Source organism: Zingiber officinale, chromosome 8A, assembly GCF_018446385.1.
Source record: "Zingiber officinale cultivar Zhangliang chromosome 8A, Zo_v1.1, whole genome shotgun sequence".
Lineage (NCBI taxonomy): Eukaryota > Viridiplantae > Streptophyta > Magnoliopsida > Zingiberales > Zingiberaceae > Zingiber > Zingiber officinale.
The window spans coordinates 43,601,883-43,619,844 of NC_056000.1; the positions used below are offsets into that span (position 1 = coordinate 43,601,883).

The following is a 17,962-nucleotide window of genomic DNA, read 5'->3' on the forward strand; positions in this document are numbered from 1 at the left end:
CAAGTCACCTCGAGTCGGGTCAACCAGGTCAACCTTGACCTAAGGTTGCACCAACACATATTTCCCTAATTTTAGGGGAATCAAGATCCTCCCCTAAGACAGAAACAACACCATGTAAGGATAGAGGAATCAAGATCCTCCCCCTAATGCCAAACTTTCATTTATCTCTAAACTTAGTTATCTTCTCCCCCTTTGTCAAACACCGAAAAAGTGCGAATTAGGTAAGAAAACGTTAAAGGACTTCCCCTTAACCAATACTGTCTTTTTCTTAATCCATCTAAAATGCCCTCTAAGTGTATTATAAGACGGTAATAAAGAAATAAGAGACATACAAGACATGGCATATGAACAGCAAATTAATAGCCAATAGGAAGTGAAACATAAAGAAAAATAAGAAAATGAGCAGCATAAATATATGAAATCAGCAAGTATCCAGGTCAGACATAAGTATCCAACAAACAGTATCCAAAACATAGATACTCAAAATGACATCATAGAACAATGTGTATCAATCAGCCTCCTCATCATGAGGAGCATCAGCATCATCAATGGGAGGAGTGGGTCCCTGAGGTGGCATGCCGCTGCTCGAGGATGGATAGCCCGGGAAATCCTGCGGAGGTGGGTATCTGGCCATCCATCCCATAATCGCCTGATGTGTCACCAACTGCTGACTGCGTAGATCATCGTAGCGCTGGTCAATCCGAACGCGTAGCCCGTGGAGCTCAGCAACCAGCAGCTCATCGTGCCGATCAATGCGACTCTCCATCGTCAGCAGCAGGAGGAGCAGCAACAGGAGCAGCCGCAACCTGTCGTGGAGGTCCCCGTGGTAACTCACCTAGAGCTCTCCCATCCTTCCACCGAACCTCCCCATTTTGTCCTATGATGCCAGACTTGGAAAATGCCCGTTTCCCAAGTCTGCAGTCCTGCCTGACCATCTTGACTATTCTACCTTTGGAGACATCAATCTGAAGGGTCTCGAGCCAATCTGTAATTATATGCCCATAAGGCATATAAACAGTGAAGCTGTTTGGCTCGCTATAGGAGATGATTGAAGAATAGATGTTGGACATGATGTCAAAGTCGAGACGCCGATGCAGTCCATAAAGCATCAGACAATGATATGGTCGGATCTCAGATAAGGGTTTAGATGTGATTGGCAGAAGGCAGTTTGTTATAATTTTAAAGAGAATGTAATCTGAGGCAGATAATCTCAAGGCTGCAAAAGTAGGAAAATCAACATCTAATTCATCTAGCCCACCCGGTCTAGGATGTCTGAAGAAATACTCATAAATGGAGTCAGATGAGACATCAAAGGGTGAAGGTAAGGGGTCTGGTAAGTCAGGATATATAGAAAAGACATTTCCGGAACACCTCCGGCAACCTAGATAGTTAAAGAAGGCTGAGAAACTGAAATCAAGAGTCTGCTTAGCAATTTTTGTTTTATAGCTTACATCATTAGTTTGATGAAGATTGTTATAAAACTCAGATACTAAGTCATAATTGATATCTCGTTCTAAATAGACAAGTGAATCAAGTTTGTAGTAGGCAATGATTTCTGACATAGTTGGACAAAATTCGTCCATGAATTTTTGATCCACAGACCTACAAGGGAGTAATTTAAAGGTTCTTTGTTTAAAGGCTTCCTCAAAATGGTGGTTTGGAAATCTCCCGGAGACAGATGGTTGAGGTCGGGAGGGAGCCTTAGACTTGGACTTCTCAGGCGACTTAGACTTAGAGGTTCCTTCACCCACTTGTTTCTTCCTAAGGTTTAACAATGTGATACAATGGGGCAAATAAGTGAGCACCGGAGCCACCATCACCCGAAAGCCAAAACAAAATGCACAGATACGGTGAGAAACGAAACTGAAATGCCAAGGTGAGTAGTTCTAGAGAAGTATGGAGTTACCTTGGTGCCATTGAAGTATCTTTTGGCTAGGGCTTCGGCGTCCAAAGAGAAGAGAAGAGTTGAGGTGTAGGGAAGAGTCGGCTAGGGCTTCCGCGTGAAAGGGGAAAAGAAAGGATCGGGAAGATTTAAGGGAGATGGGTGTCCAAGTGTTGAAATGATCGGACGGCTGTCCGATCAGGAGATATCAGGAACCTCCTGATCGGTCCCTGGACCGATCCAGGAACCTCCTGATCGGTCTGTAGACCGATCAGAAGACGATCAGTAGACTGCTGATCGGTCCCTGGACCGATCAGGGAACCTTCTGATCGGTCTGTAGACCGATCAGAAGGCGATCAGTAGCCCTCTGCGTACCAGACTGACCTGATCGGTCCCCGGCCCGATCAGAAGACGATCATTAGGCTTCCTGGCGTACAAAATGAACCTGACCGGTCCCTGGACCGATCTAGGAACCTCCTGATCGGTCTGTAGACCGATCAGTGTCTGATACTGAAATTTCTCCAGTAATTTCAGTAACTGAATTCGTAGAGGTGTTCGATAATTCGTATAAGTTTCTCCAGTGAAACTTCCAAATCCAGTACCTAGACTCTGAAGAATCTACAAGCATAACTATTTCCTAAAGATCATGGTCTGAAATTGATTATAGCCCGAAGGTTTCAGACATTTAGAAAAACAAACAACTCAAGGCTTGAAACACTGAAATTTCCGACCTTGTTATGTTCAGTTTCAAGTTTGTCAAAATATAACCAAATTGCTATCATTATTTCAAGTACTTGTCCTAGTTTCAATCAAAATCATAAAAAATATCGGTCAAAGGTATCAAACAGTCCATCAACCAGAGTTACATAATTTCTAGGCAAAAGTCCAACCAAGTTTCCTTGGTTGGAATATATGAGCAAGATCTAGGAACCAAATATACATGAATTATGTAATGGTCTTCCCCATACTCAATTTATGTCTCGTCAACCTAATTATTCAAGGGATGCATGATACATTTTGAATAATTCGGCTGATCCTAGCATCTCACCCCATTTCTAGCAAACAAAAATAATTTGTTAAACCTTATAGTTTGTGTGAGATGTTCCCAAGTTGCCCAAATTAATTTCCCAATTCCTCTTATCGTTTTAATATCCTTATCGATCATGATGGGGTCCTAATGGCTTATTGAGCCAAACACATTCCCAATTCCCTCCTCAAATGACTAAATTCATTTTCCGGAAGAGGTTTGGTGAAAATATCGGCTAGGTTCGATTTTGACTCAACATATGTGAGCGCAATGTCTCCCCTAGCTACGTGATCTCTAATGAAGTGAGGACACACTTCAATGTGTTTGGTCCTTGAATGATGGACTAGATTTTTCATTAGGTTTATTGTGCTGATGTTGTCACACAACACTTGCACTCCCTTATACGAAAGCCTATAATCTTCTAGGGTGTGGATCATCCACAACAATTGTGATACACTCTCTCCCATGACAATGTATTCAGCCTCGGTCGTGGAGAGGGCAACGCAATGTTGCTTCCGACTTGACCAACTAACCAATGATGAACCTAAAAATTGGCAACCCCCACTAGTGCTTTTCCGATCCAATTTGCACCCAGCATAATCGGAGTCGGTATAACCTATCAAGTCAAAAGACTCCGTACGAGGGTACCAGAGACCTACTCTAATTGCGCCCTTAAGGTATCTCAGAATTCTCTTAACTGCAATTAAATAAGATTCTTTGGCACATACTTGATATCTAGCGCACATGCCCACAGCAAAAAGTATGTCCGGTCGACTAGCTGTGAGATATAGAAGACTACCGATCATGCTTCTATATTGCGTTAGATCAACTGGTTTTCCATTCTCATCATTGTCAAGGCGAGTGTTCGTCGCCATTGGAGTGGATACTTCCTTAGAGTCACTCATTTTGAATTTCTTGAGCATCTCTTGAGTATACTTTGTTTGATGGACATAAATGTCATCTCGAGTTTGTTTGATTTCAAGTCCAAGAAAGAATGTCAATTCTCCCACCAGACTCATCTCAAACTCACTTTCCATGTGAGTGATAAATTCATTCAAATAGCCCTTGTTATTTGAGCCACAAATTATGTCATCGACATACACCTGGGCTACAAATATGTTTTCACCATCCCTACGCAGAAATAGTGTTGGGTCTATTTGACCTCTTACAAAACTCTTTTCTAGTAAGTAAGTTGACAACCTTTCGTACCAAGCTCGAGATGCTTGTTTAAGCTCATAAAGAGCTTTCTTGAGCTTGTACACGTGGTTTGGAACTTCGGTATTCACAAACCCCGGTGGTTGTTCAACATAGACCTCTTCTTTAATGAAACCGTTTAAGAAGGTCGATTTAACGTCCATTTGATAAAGCTTGAAGCCTCTATGTGCAGCAAAAGCTAGCATTAAACGAATGGACTCTAGTCGGGCCACGGGAGCATAAGTCTCATCATAATCGAGACCTTCGACTTGACTATAGCCCTTGGCTACAAGTCTTGCCTTGTTTCTTACGACTTCTCCCTTTTGGTTTAACTTATTTTTGAAGACCCATTTGGTTCCAATAATGGTGGTCTTCTTAGGTCTAGGAACTAAGTCTCACACTTGGCTCCTTTCAAATTGGTCTAACTCATCTTGCATAGCTATGATCCAATCAGGATCGTGCAATGCCTCATCAACTAATTTTGGTTCGATTTCTGGATCAAGGTGACCTCATTAGACTTATTTCTAAAGAATGATCTAGTCCTAACCCCTTGTTGAATGTCTCCCACAATCTGGTCTTGGGGATGACTAGAGGCTATCCTAGATTGCCTTGGTGTTGGCGGTGCCTCATGAGTGGTCTCACTAGACACAGGCAAGGGCTCAGTATCAGGCAAAGGATCAGACTGAGTCCTCTCTTGCCTTTGCTCATCATCATCGGAGTCAATTTCGACTCTTTCTATGTTTTGATCATTTAAACTTAGATTTCTAAGTTCAAATTGAATTTCTTCTACATCCCTTGATTGATCATTTGATTTAGGAAGTTCTTCAAATGCTACATCCGAGGACTCTTCAATCAATTTAGTCCTATTGTTGTAGACTCGATAGGCTTTGCTGATGAGAGAGTACCCGACTAGTATCCCTTCGTCAGCCTTAGCCGTGAACTTTCCAAGATGATCCTTGATGTTCAAGATAAACACCTTACAACCAAACACCCTAAGATGTTTAATTGTAGGGGGTTTCCCAAACTAAAGTTCATGGGGAGTCTTTCCTAAAAACCTATGTATCAAGACTCGGTTTTGCACATAGCAAGCGGTATTCACAGCTTCAGCCCATAAGTACCTCGGTAGTGAGTACTCATTGAGCATGCTTCGTGCAGCCTCTTGCAAAACTCGGTTCTTTCTCTCCACAACCCCATTTTGTTGTGGGGTCCTTAGAGTAGAGAACTCATGCCTATATCCTTTTTCTTGGCAAAATTCTAAAAATCTATGGTTTTGAAATTCTCCACCATGATCACTTCTAATTGTTTTAATTGTTGTTGATTTTTCATTTTCAGTTCTTCTACAAAAAGAGACAAAAACATCTATGATTTGATCCTTATTTTTCAAAAAGAAAGTCCATGTATATCTAGTAAAATCATCGATGATCACTAAGCAGTATCTACTTCCATTCAATGAAATAACATTACTGCAATCAAACAAATCCATATGCAATAAATCTAAAGCAGTAGATGTACTTACAGCGCTTTTACCTTTATGAGACGCTTTTGTTTGCTTACCCTTTTGACATACATCACATAATTTTGTCTTTTGATACTTGATGCTTGGTAAGTCTCGTACTAATCCTTTGTTGGCCAGCTTTCGAATATTCTTCATGTTTACGTGGGCCAACCTTCTATGCCACAGCCATGATTCTTCTTCTTTTGACATGAAACACTTAGCAGAGGCATTAGTAGCACTTTTAAAAGATACTTGGTAAATGTTGTCTACCCTTGTGCCTACTAGTACCGTGTCAAGTGTGTCAATGTGTTTGACCATACATCGACTTGAATGAAACTCAATTGTGTAACCCGTATCACACAATTGGCTGACACTTAGGAGATTAAAGGTCATCCCCTTGACTAGAAGGACATTTTTGATTTGGAGACATTCGGATATATGAATATCTCCAACTCCTATAACCTTAAGGCTACCATTATTATCAAAGGACACATTACCTCTATTTTTGTTTTGAAGGGTAGTAAAAAGTGACTTGTCTCCGGTCAAGTGTTTGGAGCATCCACTATCAACAAACCAAGTTGATAGATGCTCCCCCTTGACAAATGCCTACAAGACACGAAAGATTGATGTTTTAGGTACCCAAATCTTGGGACCTAATGCATCTACAATGAAAAACCTAGGAACTCATGCCTTGGTCACACCCTTCCTAGTCTCATGAAATCTAGAAGCATGTGATCTATGAAATTGGGTTCTAGACACTAAGGAAATGAAACTAGACTCCTTAGGTTGATATCCTAACCTAGCCTTGTTGTAGACCGCCCTTTGGGCATTTAGAATCATATATAAGGTCTTAGAGCTAGTTGAGAATTTCTTAAGCATTTTCTTGAGTTTCTCAACTTCACTCTTTAGGGCTTTGTTTTCATCCTCAAGAAGCTCCTGATGTAGGTCATCAACCTCATCTTCCCTAAGAGTCTTCAAGTGTTCTACTTCATCTTTTAGTGATTTGATTTCAGTTTTTGATTTCTTAAGCAAAGTAGATAAATGTGCAATAGTTTTATAGCATTTTTCTAAGTGAGGAGAAGTTACCTCTTCATCATCCGAATATGATGAAGCCGCGGCTGATGTATCACTTCCGGAATCCGATTCCTCCCTTGCCATGAGTGCTAATTGACGAGTGCTTTTCTCCTTTTTCTCTTCCTCCGATGAGCTTGAGGAGGATTCATCCCAAGTAGCTTTGAGAGCTTTCTTCTTCTTGGCCCTTTCCTCCTTCTTCTTGAGTTTTAGACACTCGCTCCGATAGTGTCCTTTCTTGCTACACTCATAACACGTAACGTTAGTCTTATCAACATTTTGATCAATAGACTTACCTTTCCCTTTGTATCTCCGGCTCCTTCTCATGATTCTCCTTACGAAATTGGCCATCTCGCTCGATGATGATCCACCTTCATCATCGGACTCGGAGGAGGATGAGGATGTAGGAATCTCTTTCTCCTTCTTCTTTTCTTTCTTCCTTCTTCCATCCTTGCTCTTTTCTCCTGCAACTAAGGCAATACCTTTCTCTTTTTGACCCTTGTTAGCAAGTTCATGAAGTTCCATTTCACAAAAGAATTCATCTAATTTAACAATTGAAAGGTCCTTGGAGACCTTGTAGGCATCTACCATGGATGACCACAAGGCATTCCTCGGGAAGGCTTTGAGAGCGTACCTTACAAGATCGCGATTCTCTACGCGTTCATCTACGGAATGAAGACCATTGATGATCTCTTTAAACCTCCCGTGTAGTTCACTTACTGTTTCGTTCTCCTTCATAGTGAGATTCTGTAGTTGGTTTAGGAACAAGTCTCTCTTGGCGATCCGAGAGTCTCGGGTTCCTTCTTGGAGCTCGATGAGCTTGTTCCACAAATCTTGTGCACTCACAAATGGACCTACCTTGACAAGTTGATCTTTGGCTATCCCACATTGTAGAGTGACCACCGCCTTGGCATCGGCTTGTCCTTTGCGAGTTTGCTCGGCGGACCACCTTGACGACTCTAGTTCCTTATCTTCTTCGTCCTTCGGAGGTGTGAACCCTTCCTTGACCGAGAACCACATGGAGATGTCGGTCTTGAGATAATACTCCATACGGCTCTTCCAATATTGGAAGTCCGTTCCGTCGAAGTAGGGTGGACGATTGGTGCTAAAACCTTCCTTCATAGCCATCTTCTTGCTCTCTAGGGTGTTAATCCGGATGAAGAGAACCTCGCTCTGATACCACTTGTTAGGACTTTCGGATGGCTAGAGAGAGGGGGGTGTGAATAGCCTCCTCTAAAACTCAATCAATTTCCTCACAAAACTTTGTTAGCACAGCGGAAATAAGCAAAAAGAAAACTGATGCAAGGAAAAGAAACAACCCACCACTAACACACAAAGATATACGAGGTTCGGGGATAACTTGCCCCTACTCCTCGGCGTGTCCGTAAGGTGGACGATCCCCTTGATCTTTAGGTAGATCACACCCCGGACAAATTCTGGCTAAGTATTTCTCCTTCTCGGTGGAGTAACCTCTCCACAAAGTCACAGAAAAGATTTGAAATGAAGCACAAGACTTACAGAATTCAGTGGCCAAAAGGAACGGACAATAAACTTACAGCCACGAAGCAAAACGCAAAGACAGAAGGGATTCCTCAGCCAAGAGCTCAACAACACAGCACTCTTGCTTGATCGACAGAGAGTTTTTCAAAATCCTTACCAAACCTCTCTTCTGCCTTCTTCTTATTCTGCTTCTTTCTCACTGTCTTCAGCCAGAGCCGAATCACTATCACCTGTATCGAATCACTGCCACCAACTCAGGCATCGCCAATCACTCTTCCTCCTCATCTGGTTCTCTGAACTCACACCAATCCCTTCCATGGTCTTCACTGGTGTCTCTGAGCTCGAACCAATAAGCAAGAGTCAAGCTGTTGCCAACTGATCGCAGCCAGTGAACGTTGACGCTCCAATTGCACCATTTGCAGTGAAACACAGTAGAAAGAGCACCTGACCTTATTCTTCTGATGGAGCTTAATTTGAAATTAAGCATTGGCACGACACCTGCAACCTGTAACTCAAAAAGCTTGCAGCAGATGGTTAGATCAGGTGAATCAGAGATCGCAGAGAAACAGCAGAAGACAAACGACATCGTTGTGGATCGGTCAACAGACCGATCCATAGTCTTTCGGACCGATTAGGACACATCCTGATCGGTCTGGGATGATGCTGATTGATCTGTGGACCGATCAGCCTATGGGTGGATCGGTCCACAGACCGATCCCCCCTATTGCTCTGAATCCTATCGCTACTTACTGATCGGTCACTAGACCGATCAGATAATCCACAGAATGCTTCTGTGTGGTTACTGATCGGTCACGAGACCGATCAGATAACTAATGTATCACTGGATCGGTCGACAGACCGATCCAATGCCTCTATTGATTTTAGAGCTTCCCAGCCCTAAACCCTAATGTCTTCCTGGTCCAGAGAACGAGCTACCGAGCCCTCTCTGACCTAGTCTGGAGAACAAGCTACCGAGCCCTCTTCGACTTCCACGTCCGGTCCAGAGACCGAGCTACCGAGCCCTCTCTGACCTAGTCCGAAGAACGAGTTGTCGAGCCCTCTCCGACTTCGTCCGGTCCAGAGAACGAGCTACCGAGCCCTCTCTGACCTAGTCCGAAGAACGAGCTATCGAGCCCTCTCCGACTTCGTCCGGTCCAGAGAACGAGCTACCGAGCCCTCTCCGACTTTGCGTGGCAAGTATCCGTACTTGGACTTTTCCTCTCCACATGATCAACCTTGATCATTAATCAGTCTGAGTTTAATTAATATCTGATACAAACTTAAATCAGTGTCAACATCAAACAACAGCCAGGTCAGACTGTATTAACACTCAGAAGGGATGATTCTATGTGAAACTTTCAGCTATTATCATTGAGAAGTTGTCTCTTAACTAGGACTTCAAGAACTACCTAAAGCACACGTGGGAGGAGATGAATGTGGAGAAACTTATTGTTAGACTTCACATCGAAAAAAATAACAAGAGTTTAGAGAGAAAAATGTTCTCTGAGGCTACTGTGGAAGCCAACATGGTTAAGTACGGTCAAAACTTGAAACAGAAGCCCAAGACTTCCAAGATGGGACCCAGAGAAGACATTAAGAAATTCTCTGGGAAATGCTTCAACTGTAATCAAGTCGGTCACAAATCTTCGGAATGCAGGAAGCTGAAGAAGAAATAGGAGGTCAACCTGAATAAGGGACCAAAAATTAACAACCTCTAAATAGTGGTCTTAGAATTAAACTTGATCGGTTCAAACCTGCGACAATGGTGGATCGATACTGGAGCCACCAGACATATTTGTTGCAATAAGGAGTTGCTCCATAACTTTGAAGAAGTCAATGAAGGCAAGTTGTTCACGGGGAACTCAACAACCTCGAACATCATGGGCCAAGGAAAAGTGATGTTGAAAATGATCTCGGGCAAGAGCCTTACTCTGAATAATGTATTGTATGTTCCGAAGATTTGGAAGGATTTAGTGTCCGGATCACTATTAAGCAAGCATAACTTTCGTATTATTTTTTATTCAGACGGAGTTGTACCGTTAAATAATGAAATATTTGTAGGAAGGGGCTATATATCTGATAGGTTATTCAAGTTCAATGTAATGAGCCTAATGACCATTAGGCCTAAGATAAATAAAGATGAAAACTCTTCCACTTATATACTTGAGTCTTCATGTTTGTGGCATGGTAGACTAGAATATGTTAACTACAATGTGTTGTTTAGATTAATAAACATGCAAAGCATACCTACATTCTACCTTGTCCCAAACCATAAGTGTCAGATTTATATTGAAGTAAAAATAAGAAGGTCATCCTTTCAACATGATGAAAGAAGCAACGAACCACTTGGATGTAAGGATGAGTTAAAATTGATAAGTTAATTTTATACATAAGTTAATTGCCAGTTATATATGGGCATATACTACGATCACTTGAATGTAAGTTAATTTTATATATAAGTTAATTGCCAATTATATATGTACCTCATCGTTTAAACAGATGGAATCTATCATAGTTTGTCAATCATGATCAATGATTCATCCTCTAGTCCGTGAATTGAGAACCATTGGTTCATCCTCTAGTCCGTGAATTGAGAACCAAACGAAATATCTCGTCTGCTCAAGCTCTCGTCGTCGACATCAGTACCTCTGGCGAATGGTAAATTCATAACTGATTGTTTAACCAATTGTTGAACTAATATTTGATGTCTTTAATATTGTGAGTGCAACGTATTTACATTGGATTGTAGATAGTTTGAAATATACGAAATGTGATTTAATTTTAGATAATTAATTTATTAATTTTGTGATATTCAAGAATGTAAATAGTTTGAGATATTTTATTAGTTAATTTTGTAAATACAGAGGGAAATTAATTTTATGAAAATAAGAGAGATATTTTTAATTTTTTAATAATTTATCGAACGATTGATAGCCATCAATCCAACTTAGCAATTGTGTTGGAACCCGAACTTCCAATGATTGGAAGCAGTTCAACAAAAATTGAAACTTCAGTTATTTAATTTTTTTTTCAATTTATTCGATGTTTTATTTGATTGGTTCAATTTCTGTAGAAAATTTAATCTGTTTGATTAGGTAAAATATTTAGTTTCGATTTAAAGTTCAAGTATTAACTGATCGCTCACGCCTTACCAGTTACGTTGAATTGAAAGTAGTTCTAACAAAAAATAATTTAATCTTGATTGATTTAATTGATATTTTATTAATTTCATTTGTTTGATCTTTATATAAAAGTTCAATCCTAAATTTAGTTAAATAACTTCATGAAAACAGGGGAGATATTTTGATTTGTTTAAAAAATAATTTATTGCTAGGAATCACTAGCCATCGATTTAATTAATTAGTTGCATTGGAACGTGAAAGTCGTCCAACAAATATTGAAAGTTTGATTATTTACATTTTTGACTGATTTAAATATTTAAATATTTTAGTTTATTCAGTCAATTCATTTAGATAAAAAAAATAATTTATTCAATTTTGATTTAAAAAGTCCAAAAAAATAATTTATTCAATTTTGATTTAAAAAATCCGTTCAGTTTCACAATTTTTCCATATCGAAGTAAATCATGGGTGACTACTAGTCATTAGTGCAAATGGTCAAGACATGGGGGAAGTTATGCTATATCCAGTCACGTCGAATTTCAATCACAAGACCTCATGTGATAACAATTCATATTTTAACCATGGCACCATCCTAAGAGAACTAGTCAAATAATTTTATGAAAATAGAGATGTTTTTTTTAATAATTATCGAACCCAATCACTTGCCAATAGCCATCCCTGGTAACTGACCAGCTGCGTTGGAACTTCAAACAATTGAAAGTCATCCAACATAAATTAACTGACCAGCTGCGTTTGTTATTTTGATTTTTGCCAGTTTAAATGTTCGATTTTGATTTAAATGATTTGATATCAGTTAACGTGCCAAGCAGATCACATAAATTTAGTCAAATAATCCCTGAATAGTCTTGTTTTCAAAAATAAATTATCAAAGTCAAAAAAGAACTATCAATATTTTTAAAAGACCAGGTTAAAAGGAGTATTTCAGATATATAATTACCAGTATTTTAATACTTTTTAAATAAATAGCACCTTTTAACGATATGAATAATAATGTGGTAAAAGTTGAGCACAAAATTGTTGTTTTTTCCTTTTACTCATTCAATTATTTTTTATAAAAAATATTTTTATGAATCAAACAAACACTAACTCCTAACTCTCAATTTAAAACAGAATTTAGAGTTTACGTGATGAACATCATCTCCTCCCAACCTGTTTCACTTGCAAATCACAATTCACAAGTTCACATCCCAAGCTCCCTTGCCCACACGAGTCGATGATGATCTCGACAAAGACATAACTACATTGTCTTTGAAAAATATATGTTCAAAGTGAAGCAAGAGCTCTCCCACAAAACACAACCTTCAGCACAAAGCCACAAACAAAGAACTATGAGATGCTAACACAGTTTAAGTTACTGCAAAGGAGTAGACCATATAGATATATTCTCGCTAACAGTAGTAGTGACACTAGCAGTACAACAAAGACCAACCCAACTAATAGCTTATGCCTTAACATCAACTCTAACAGGCTACTAAACTCGACCTCCCAACTTTTCCAGCATACCGAAGAAACTCATGCCAACCTTTGCTTCTTTTTCTTTGCGAGATTTTCAAAGACACCTTTAATATCATCAGATGTCACAGGTTTCGATGAATCAAAAGATTCCTGCAAGGCACAGTGGAACACAGAACTCAGTTAAGGCAAAAGATAGATTCATGAAATCGAAGAGAAAATCATTGACTAATGCCTCATTTGATCAGTGGAAATATAGAATAGAAAGTAATAGCACAAAGATATGCTTTTTAGTTGCTTGACATGAAACGACAAAGGATAACAGAGACAGAACTTATCAACTTTTGAATGATAATATTCAGCAGATGCGGCATAAGTAGATCTCTATACTTCAAACAATTAGGAAGATAGGGTTAAAAAGGGATGATTGTGAATCGTGAGAAGATGGTTATGGTTAGTTGTTTAAAGAGGCATAATCCTTACCAAAAAGGAATGCAACTCATTCTTCATGTCAGCTATCCCACTGAAGATTTCTATTTTCTGGACATGATTCAGAGTGTTGAGAAAGTTCAATTCAGCTCCTTCCTGTTGCTTCAACTTTTCCTCCCTCTTCGACTTAGCCATCTTTTCATATTCCTCAATCGTGTCCTCTTTATCGGTTAAAAATTCTACTCCTTTATGGGTATAAAATTCACTACAGGTTCTACATTTGCAAAGAAGTTCTCTCCATTTTTTAAGGAGAAACATGGGTCCTATTTTCTCCGAGGGAACGGATAACACATTGATGTCCACTCCAATAGTGCATGTAGCACTTGAACCTTGATCCTCAAGACACACTTTATTATTGTCTGAGGTTGCATTTACTACTGTACCATTTTCGCAAGTAGAATCATTCCCGGAAGAACTTTCATGAATCTCAGACTGAGAAATATGACTGCCAATCGCCTTGTCACTACAATTGGTCGAGGAGCCATTCTCAACCACATTCTCAGTGCCACTCTGAACTGAAGGCACATTCTTTTGCTTTGGCAAGGCCCAAATAGAAGAAGGATAAAGTTTCAGGAAAGAAAAAATGGAAGCACACTTTTCACAGACGAAGTCATCATAGACAGGTTCACCATCCTCATCTCTTGGAATCTGAAAAAAAAAACAAATGCTTAAACAAATAGTCTTAGGCAACGCTATTATAAAGATTAATAATAGTGCAACAAGCAACCTGAACACAAGAACCTGAAAAGCAAAGACAACTGTTAGTTAGAAGATAGAAAATCCCCAAAATATGAAACAAGTATCTGCTTAACAATATGGATGAACACCAAATAATAACAGAATGAAACAAGCTTTTGAAATATTGAGAAAATAGCATGATAAAGATAACCTTATCTAGAGAGTTAAGTCCAAGGTGATTCTCATGAAACCAATCTTCGCATATACAACACTGTATCATTTCAATCTGCTCTTTGGCATCTGGATCAGGATAAGGGCGACCGCATGTGCAGTAACAACCTCTAAAGTTCTGGTTGTAGGAGTTGCCAGTGTTTTCAGGTTCTTTATCAGGATGAAGCTTGCAGGAAAACTCCCCAAACTTGGAATTGCCACAGTCACAGCGAAATTTCCTTTTGGTCCACAGCTCCACAACCTTTCCGAAACATAATGCCATGAGTATATGAGGGTAAGATGTTAAACAACCGTTTTACGGATTGTGCTAGTAAAGTAGAATGCAAGTGACCTAGAAGTAGCTATTGTGGCCTTTGAACAAAAGAAAGTAACTATCGCGATGAATGACAACTTTGCTATATGCCTTTGTAAGCTTATGGAGTTTTGTTATATTAACAGAAAATGAAACAAAAATGCATCATACATGTTAACAAAGTCAAATAATCGTACAAGTAAAAAAATACTTCCTTTAATGAAGGTCTAAATCACTGCCCAAACAGTGGAGCCAAGTGACATGAAAATGTCCCAAGCTCATTGCAGATAAATTTACATATTTTCTCTCTCTCCGATGCTTTTCTTTAAAGGAAACAAAAAATTGACAAAATCATTTCTTTTCCTTTCTGGTTTATGTTATTTCCATCCTAGTAAAAACAACATAAGAGAGCATATGAAAAAGTAAACAAATTGGAAAATAAGTTAGAAGAAGTGCATCCCTCATGTCTTTCTTCTCGTAAGGAATAGGCGGGCACCAACACAACCTTTTTCGCAGCTTAAGAGTATAACTCAATGGTAAATTTGGAATTCAAATAGAAGGAGACTTTAGTTATCCCAAAGAGAGTGACAATAAAATATCACAATAAAATCAATCTAAATTAACCTACTAACTGTGTGTTGCTACTTTGGCAATTAAGTGACAAGATATAGGCATAAATCACCTAAATTACTTTAATAAGATATGATTTTCTTAGAATAACAATAACAAAACTCAAGAGGTGGCTTGGGAAACAGAGCTATTTTATGAATAATCAAAAGTGATAACTTGGAATAATGGAGAGCCGTTTTATGAATAATCATAAGAGATGGCGTGGTTTATTCTCCAATGAAATGGAGAATATTCTGAAGTTATCCAAGGAAGAACTATGTTGGCAACATCATGACCTCATTATAGCACGCAGGGAAAGAGTAAGATAGGCTGTCAATGAGCAATTGAGGATTTAGAGTCATAAAATAACTGTATTTATTAATATTAGATGTAGAGAAAAACTTTGTTAGGTTATCCATCTACGAACTATGAAGGTTGCCTTGAGTAATTAAAGGAACAAATATGGCGAAGGTTATCAGTAAAAATGTAAACTGTAAACCAAAGAGATATCAGAATTGCAGGTGATTACAGCCAAAAGAAGTAACTCACGTACCTCGTGGCCATCGTGGCAAGAGAGACTGCAGGCAGTGCAAACACCAGCATTGCCACTAGGAACGCACGTCAAGCACGAGAAGATGGCCTGCCTCTTCATGTACCCACCCGGATAAGTGCACTCCTTGCCCTCGTCGCCACCCAGAACCAGATCAGCTTCCTAAAGTCACCAATCGCGTCACAAACGTCACCAATCTCTTCGAACGAATAACAAATGAAGCAAATTTCACAGGCAAAATCATGCAAAAAAGAGGGAGCTTTCCGCGCGACACGTACCAACTCCTCCGCCTCGAGCTCTTCGATGTACTCCCCGATCGTGACGGTCTGCTCGGTCTCGTCCTCGGAGGCGTCGGCCATTGCGATGGCTGGAAGCCCCAAACTGCAACCCTAACCGGCGAAACTGGGGACGACGGAGCGGGAGAGTTAGGGTTAGGGTTCCTCGCGGGTTCAGTGAAGGGAAAGGATCGAATCGAGAGGGATTCGGAGGGATCGGAAGGTTGAGAGGTAGAGGGAGCGGATTGGATTTGGCGAGAGTGCGGGGTTCTGATTCACAGTGCGAAGCGACGCATAAAGTGATTATTCTGTGGATTTTTAGGCAGATTGCTTTCTTATTTTCTTCCCGCCACGCAGTTTTTGGCTTCTGATTGTAGCACGTGATTAGCCGATTGACAGTAAATTTCATAACCACTAATCGAGCACGTGGAAGTTTTAAAAAGGTTAATTGTTAAAATTATTAATAAGTTTATATATATATATATATATATATATATATATATATATATATATATATATATATATATATATATATAAATTTTTTATATATTAGGTAAAGAATTTGTAAATTTAATATATGTAGAAGTAATATATTTTCTGACTGGTGAAAAAAATTTATGAGTTCCAATTAGTCATATAAAGAATTGTAAATTTAATATAGGTAGAAGTAATATATTTTCTGACCCGTGAAAAAAATATTATGAGTTCCAAATCCAATTAGTCATTTTCAAAATTAATTGAATAATAAAATTAAGGACAATTTACCAAAGAGCATATATAGATTTTTAAATTTATCAAAAGACGCACGCTACTTTTATATTTATCAAAGAACATACATTTTTTAGTACATTTCTCATTTATCCTTTGATAAATTTGTTTTTTTTCCTTTTCTCTTTCTCACTCTCTCTTCTATTTTCGCTCTCTCATACATTATCTTATTTTTCCTCCTCTTTTTACATGTGCATGCATAACATAGGCCTAATATACAAATTATATCATGTCCACAACATTTAGAGTTTAGTTAATTTTCTGATAACATTTTAATACATTTAGAGAAGTCGAAATAATTAATAAATAACATATTCGAACTCTTTACACCCCCGAAATCGACAAAGATTAATTATTTATTTCGCCTTCTGAGGAGGTGTAAAATTGTAATAATGATGAATCGGTAAAAATCCTCATGCGTGGGCATGATATTATTCATATCAGTCCCCTCGGGTTGGTGCGATGGTTAAGGCATGGGGTGTTGCCACATGAGGTCTTGGGGTCGAAACTCTGTGTGATCGAGCATAACCTCCCCCATGTCTTGGGTATTTACACTAATGGCTAGTAGTCACCCGTGATTTACCTCCTCCGTGTTGGCCTAGGGACGGGTTGGCGGGGGCACTGGGGGCGAGCGAATCGCCTTTTGCCACATGATATGATTCATATCAGACTCAATGTGGAGGTTTTTTTGCTGATTTTTTCTTATTATATTTTAATACCTTTTAGAAGTCAAAATAAATAATTGATAGAATATTTTAACACCTTCTAACATCAGAAATTCACATAAACTGAAATGAGCGCAATCAGAACTCTCTAGATCCATCAGAAACCCACTAATAGACCTGATCCTGTCCAAGTGCTGAGTCAACGGACGCTGGGAACGTGGCACGCTCCTCTGTCTTCGACTGGTGGTGTAGCTTTCCGACGAACCTGCAAAGAAGCCGAGCCGGGAGGGCTTTCCCGGCGACGGCCCTCCGACGCTCAAGTCAGGCAACGAGAGAGGCAGCGTAATGTGGCTACAGTAAAGAGTTGTGCCTACCTTCGTCGACGTCTGGGGTCCTTATATAGGACCCCGGGGAAGCGCAAACACGTTTCCCGACGTGTGCACGCTTCCCCAAACATACCTTAACGAGCCTGTGTCAGAAAAGTACCTCTGGCGCCATTCCACAATCGTCCGAGCATATCCCGGATGTGACGGGAAGCTTACACAGTATGATCCTGTGTACGGCTCGGCCGCCAACTTTGCTGCTTGTCGGCGGCAGGTGTCTCGATGATGATGTTATCCCCTGTCTCTGTTGTCCTCTTG

The 17,962-nt window shown here is 39.6% G+C and overlaps 1 protein-coding gene across 1 annotated transcript; it reads right to left on the bottom strand.

Annotated features, from left to right (window-relative positions):
• Positions 1-12,529: 12,529 nt before the first annotated feature.
• On the bottom strand, positions 12,530-16,194 carry LOC122008718 (putative E3 ubiquitin-protein ligase UBR7). Its single transcript, XM_042564547.1, has 5 exons — positions 15,892-16,194; positions 15,617-15,775; positions 14,143-14,403; positions 13,248-13,901; positions 12,530-12,917 (listed from the first exon to the last, which is right to left on the bottom strand). The coding sequence occupies exons 1-5, from the start codon at positions 15,970-15,972 to the stop codon at positions 12,825-12,827; spliced, it is 1,248 nt and encodes a 415-aa protein (XP_042420481.1). The 5' UTR covers positions 15,973-16,194; the 3' UTR covers positions 12,530-12,824.
• Between the last annotated feature and the right edge of the window lie 1,768 nt (positions 16,195-17,962).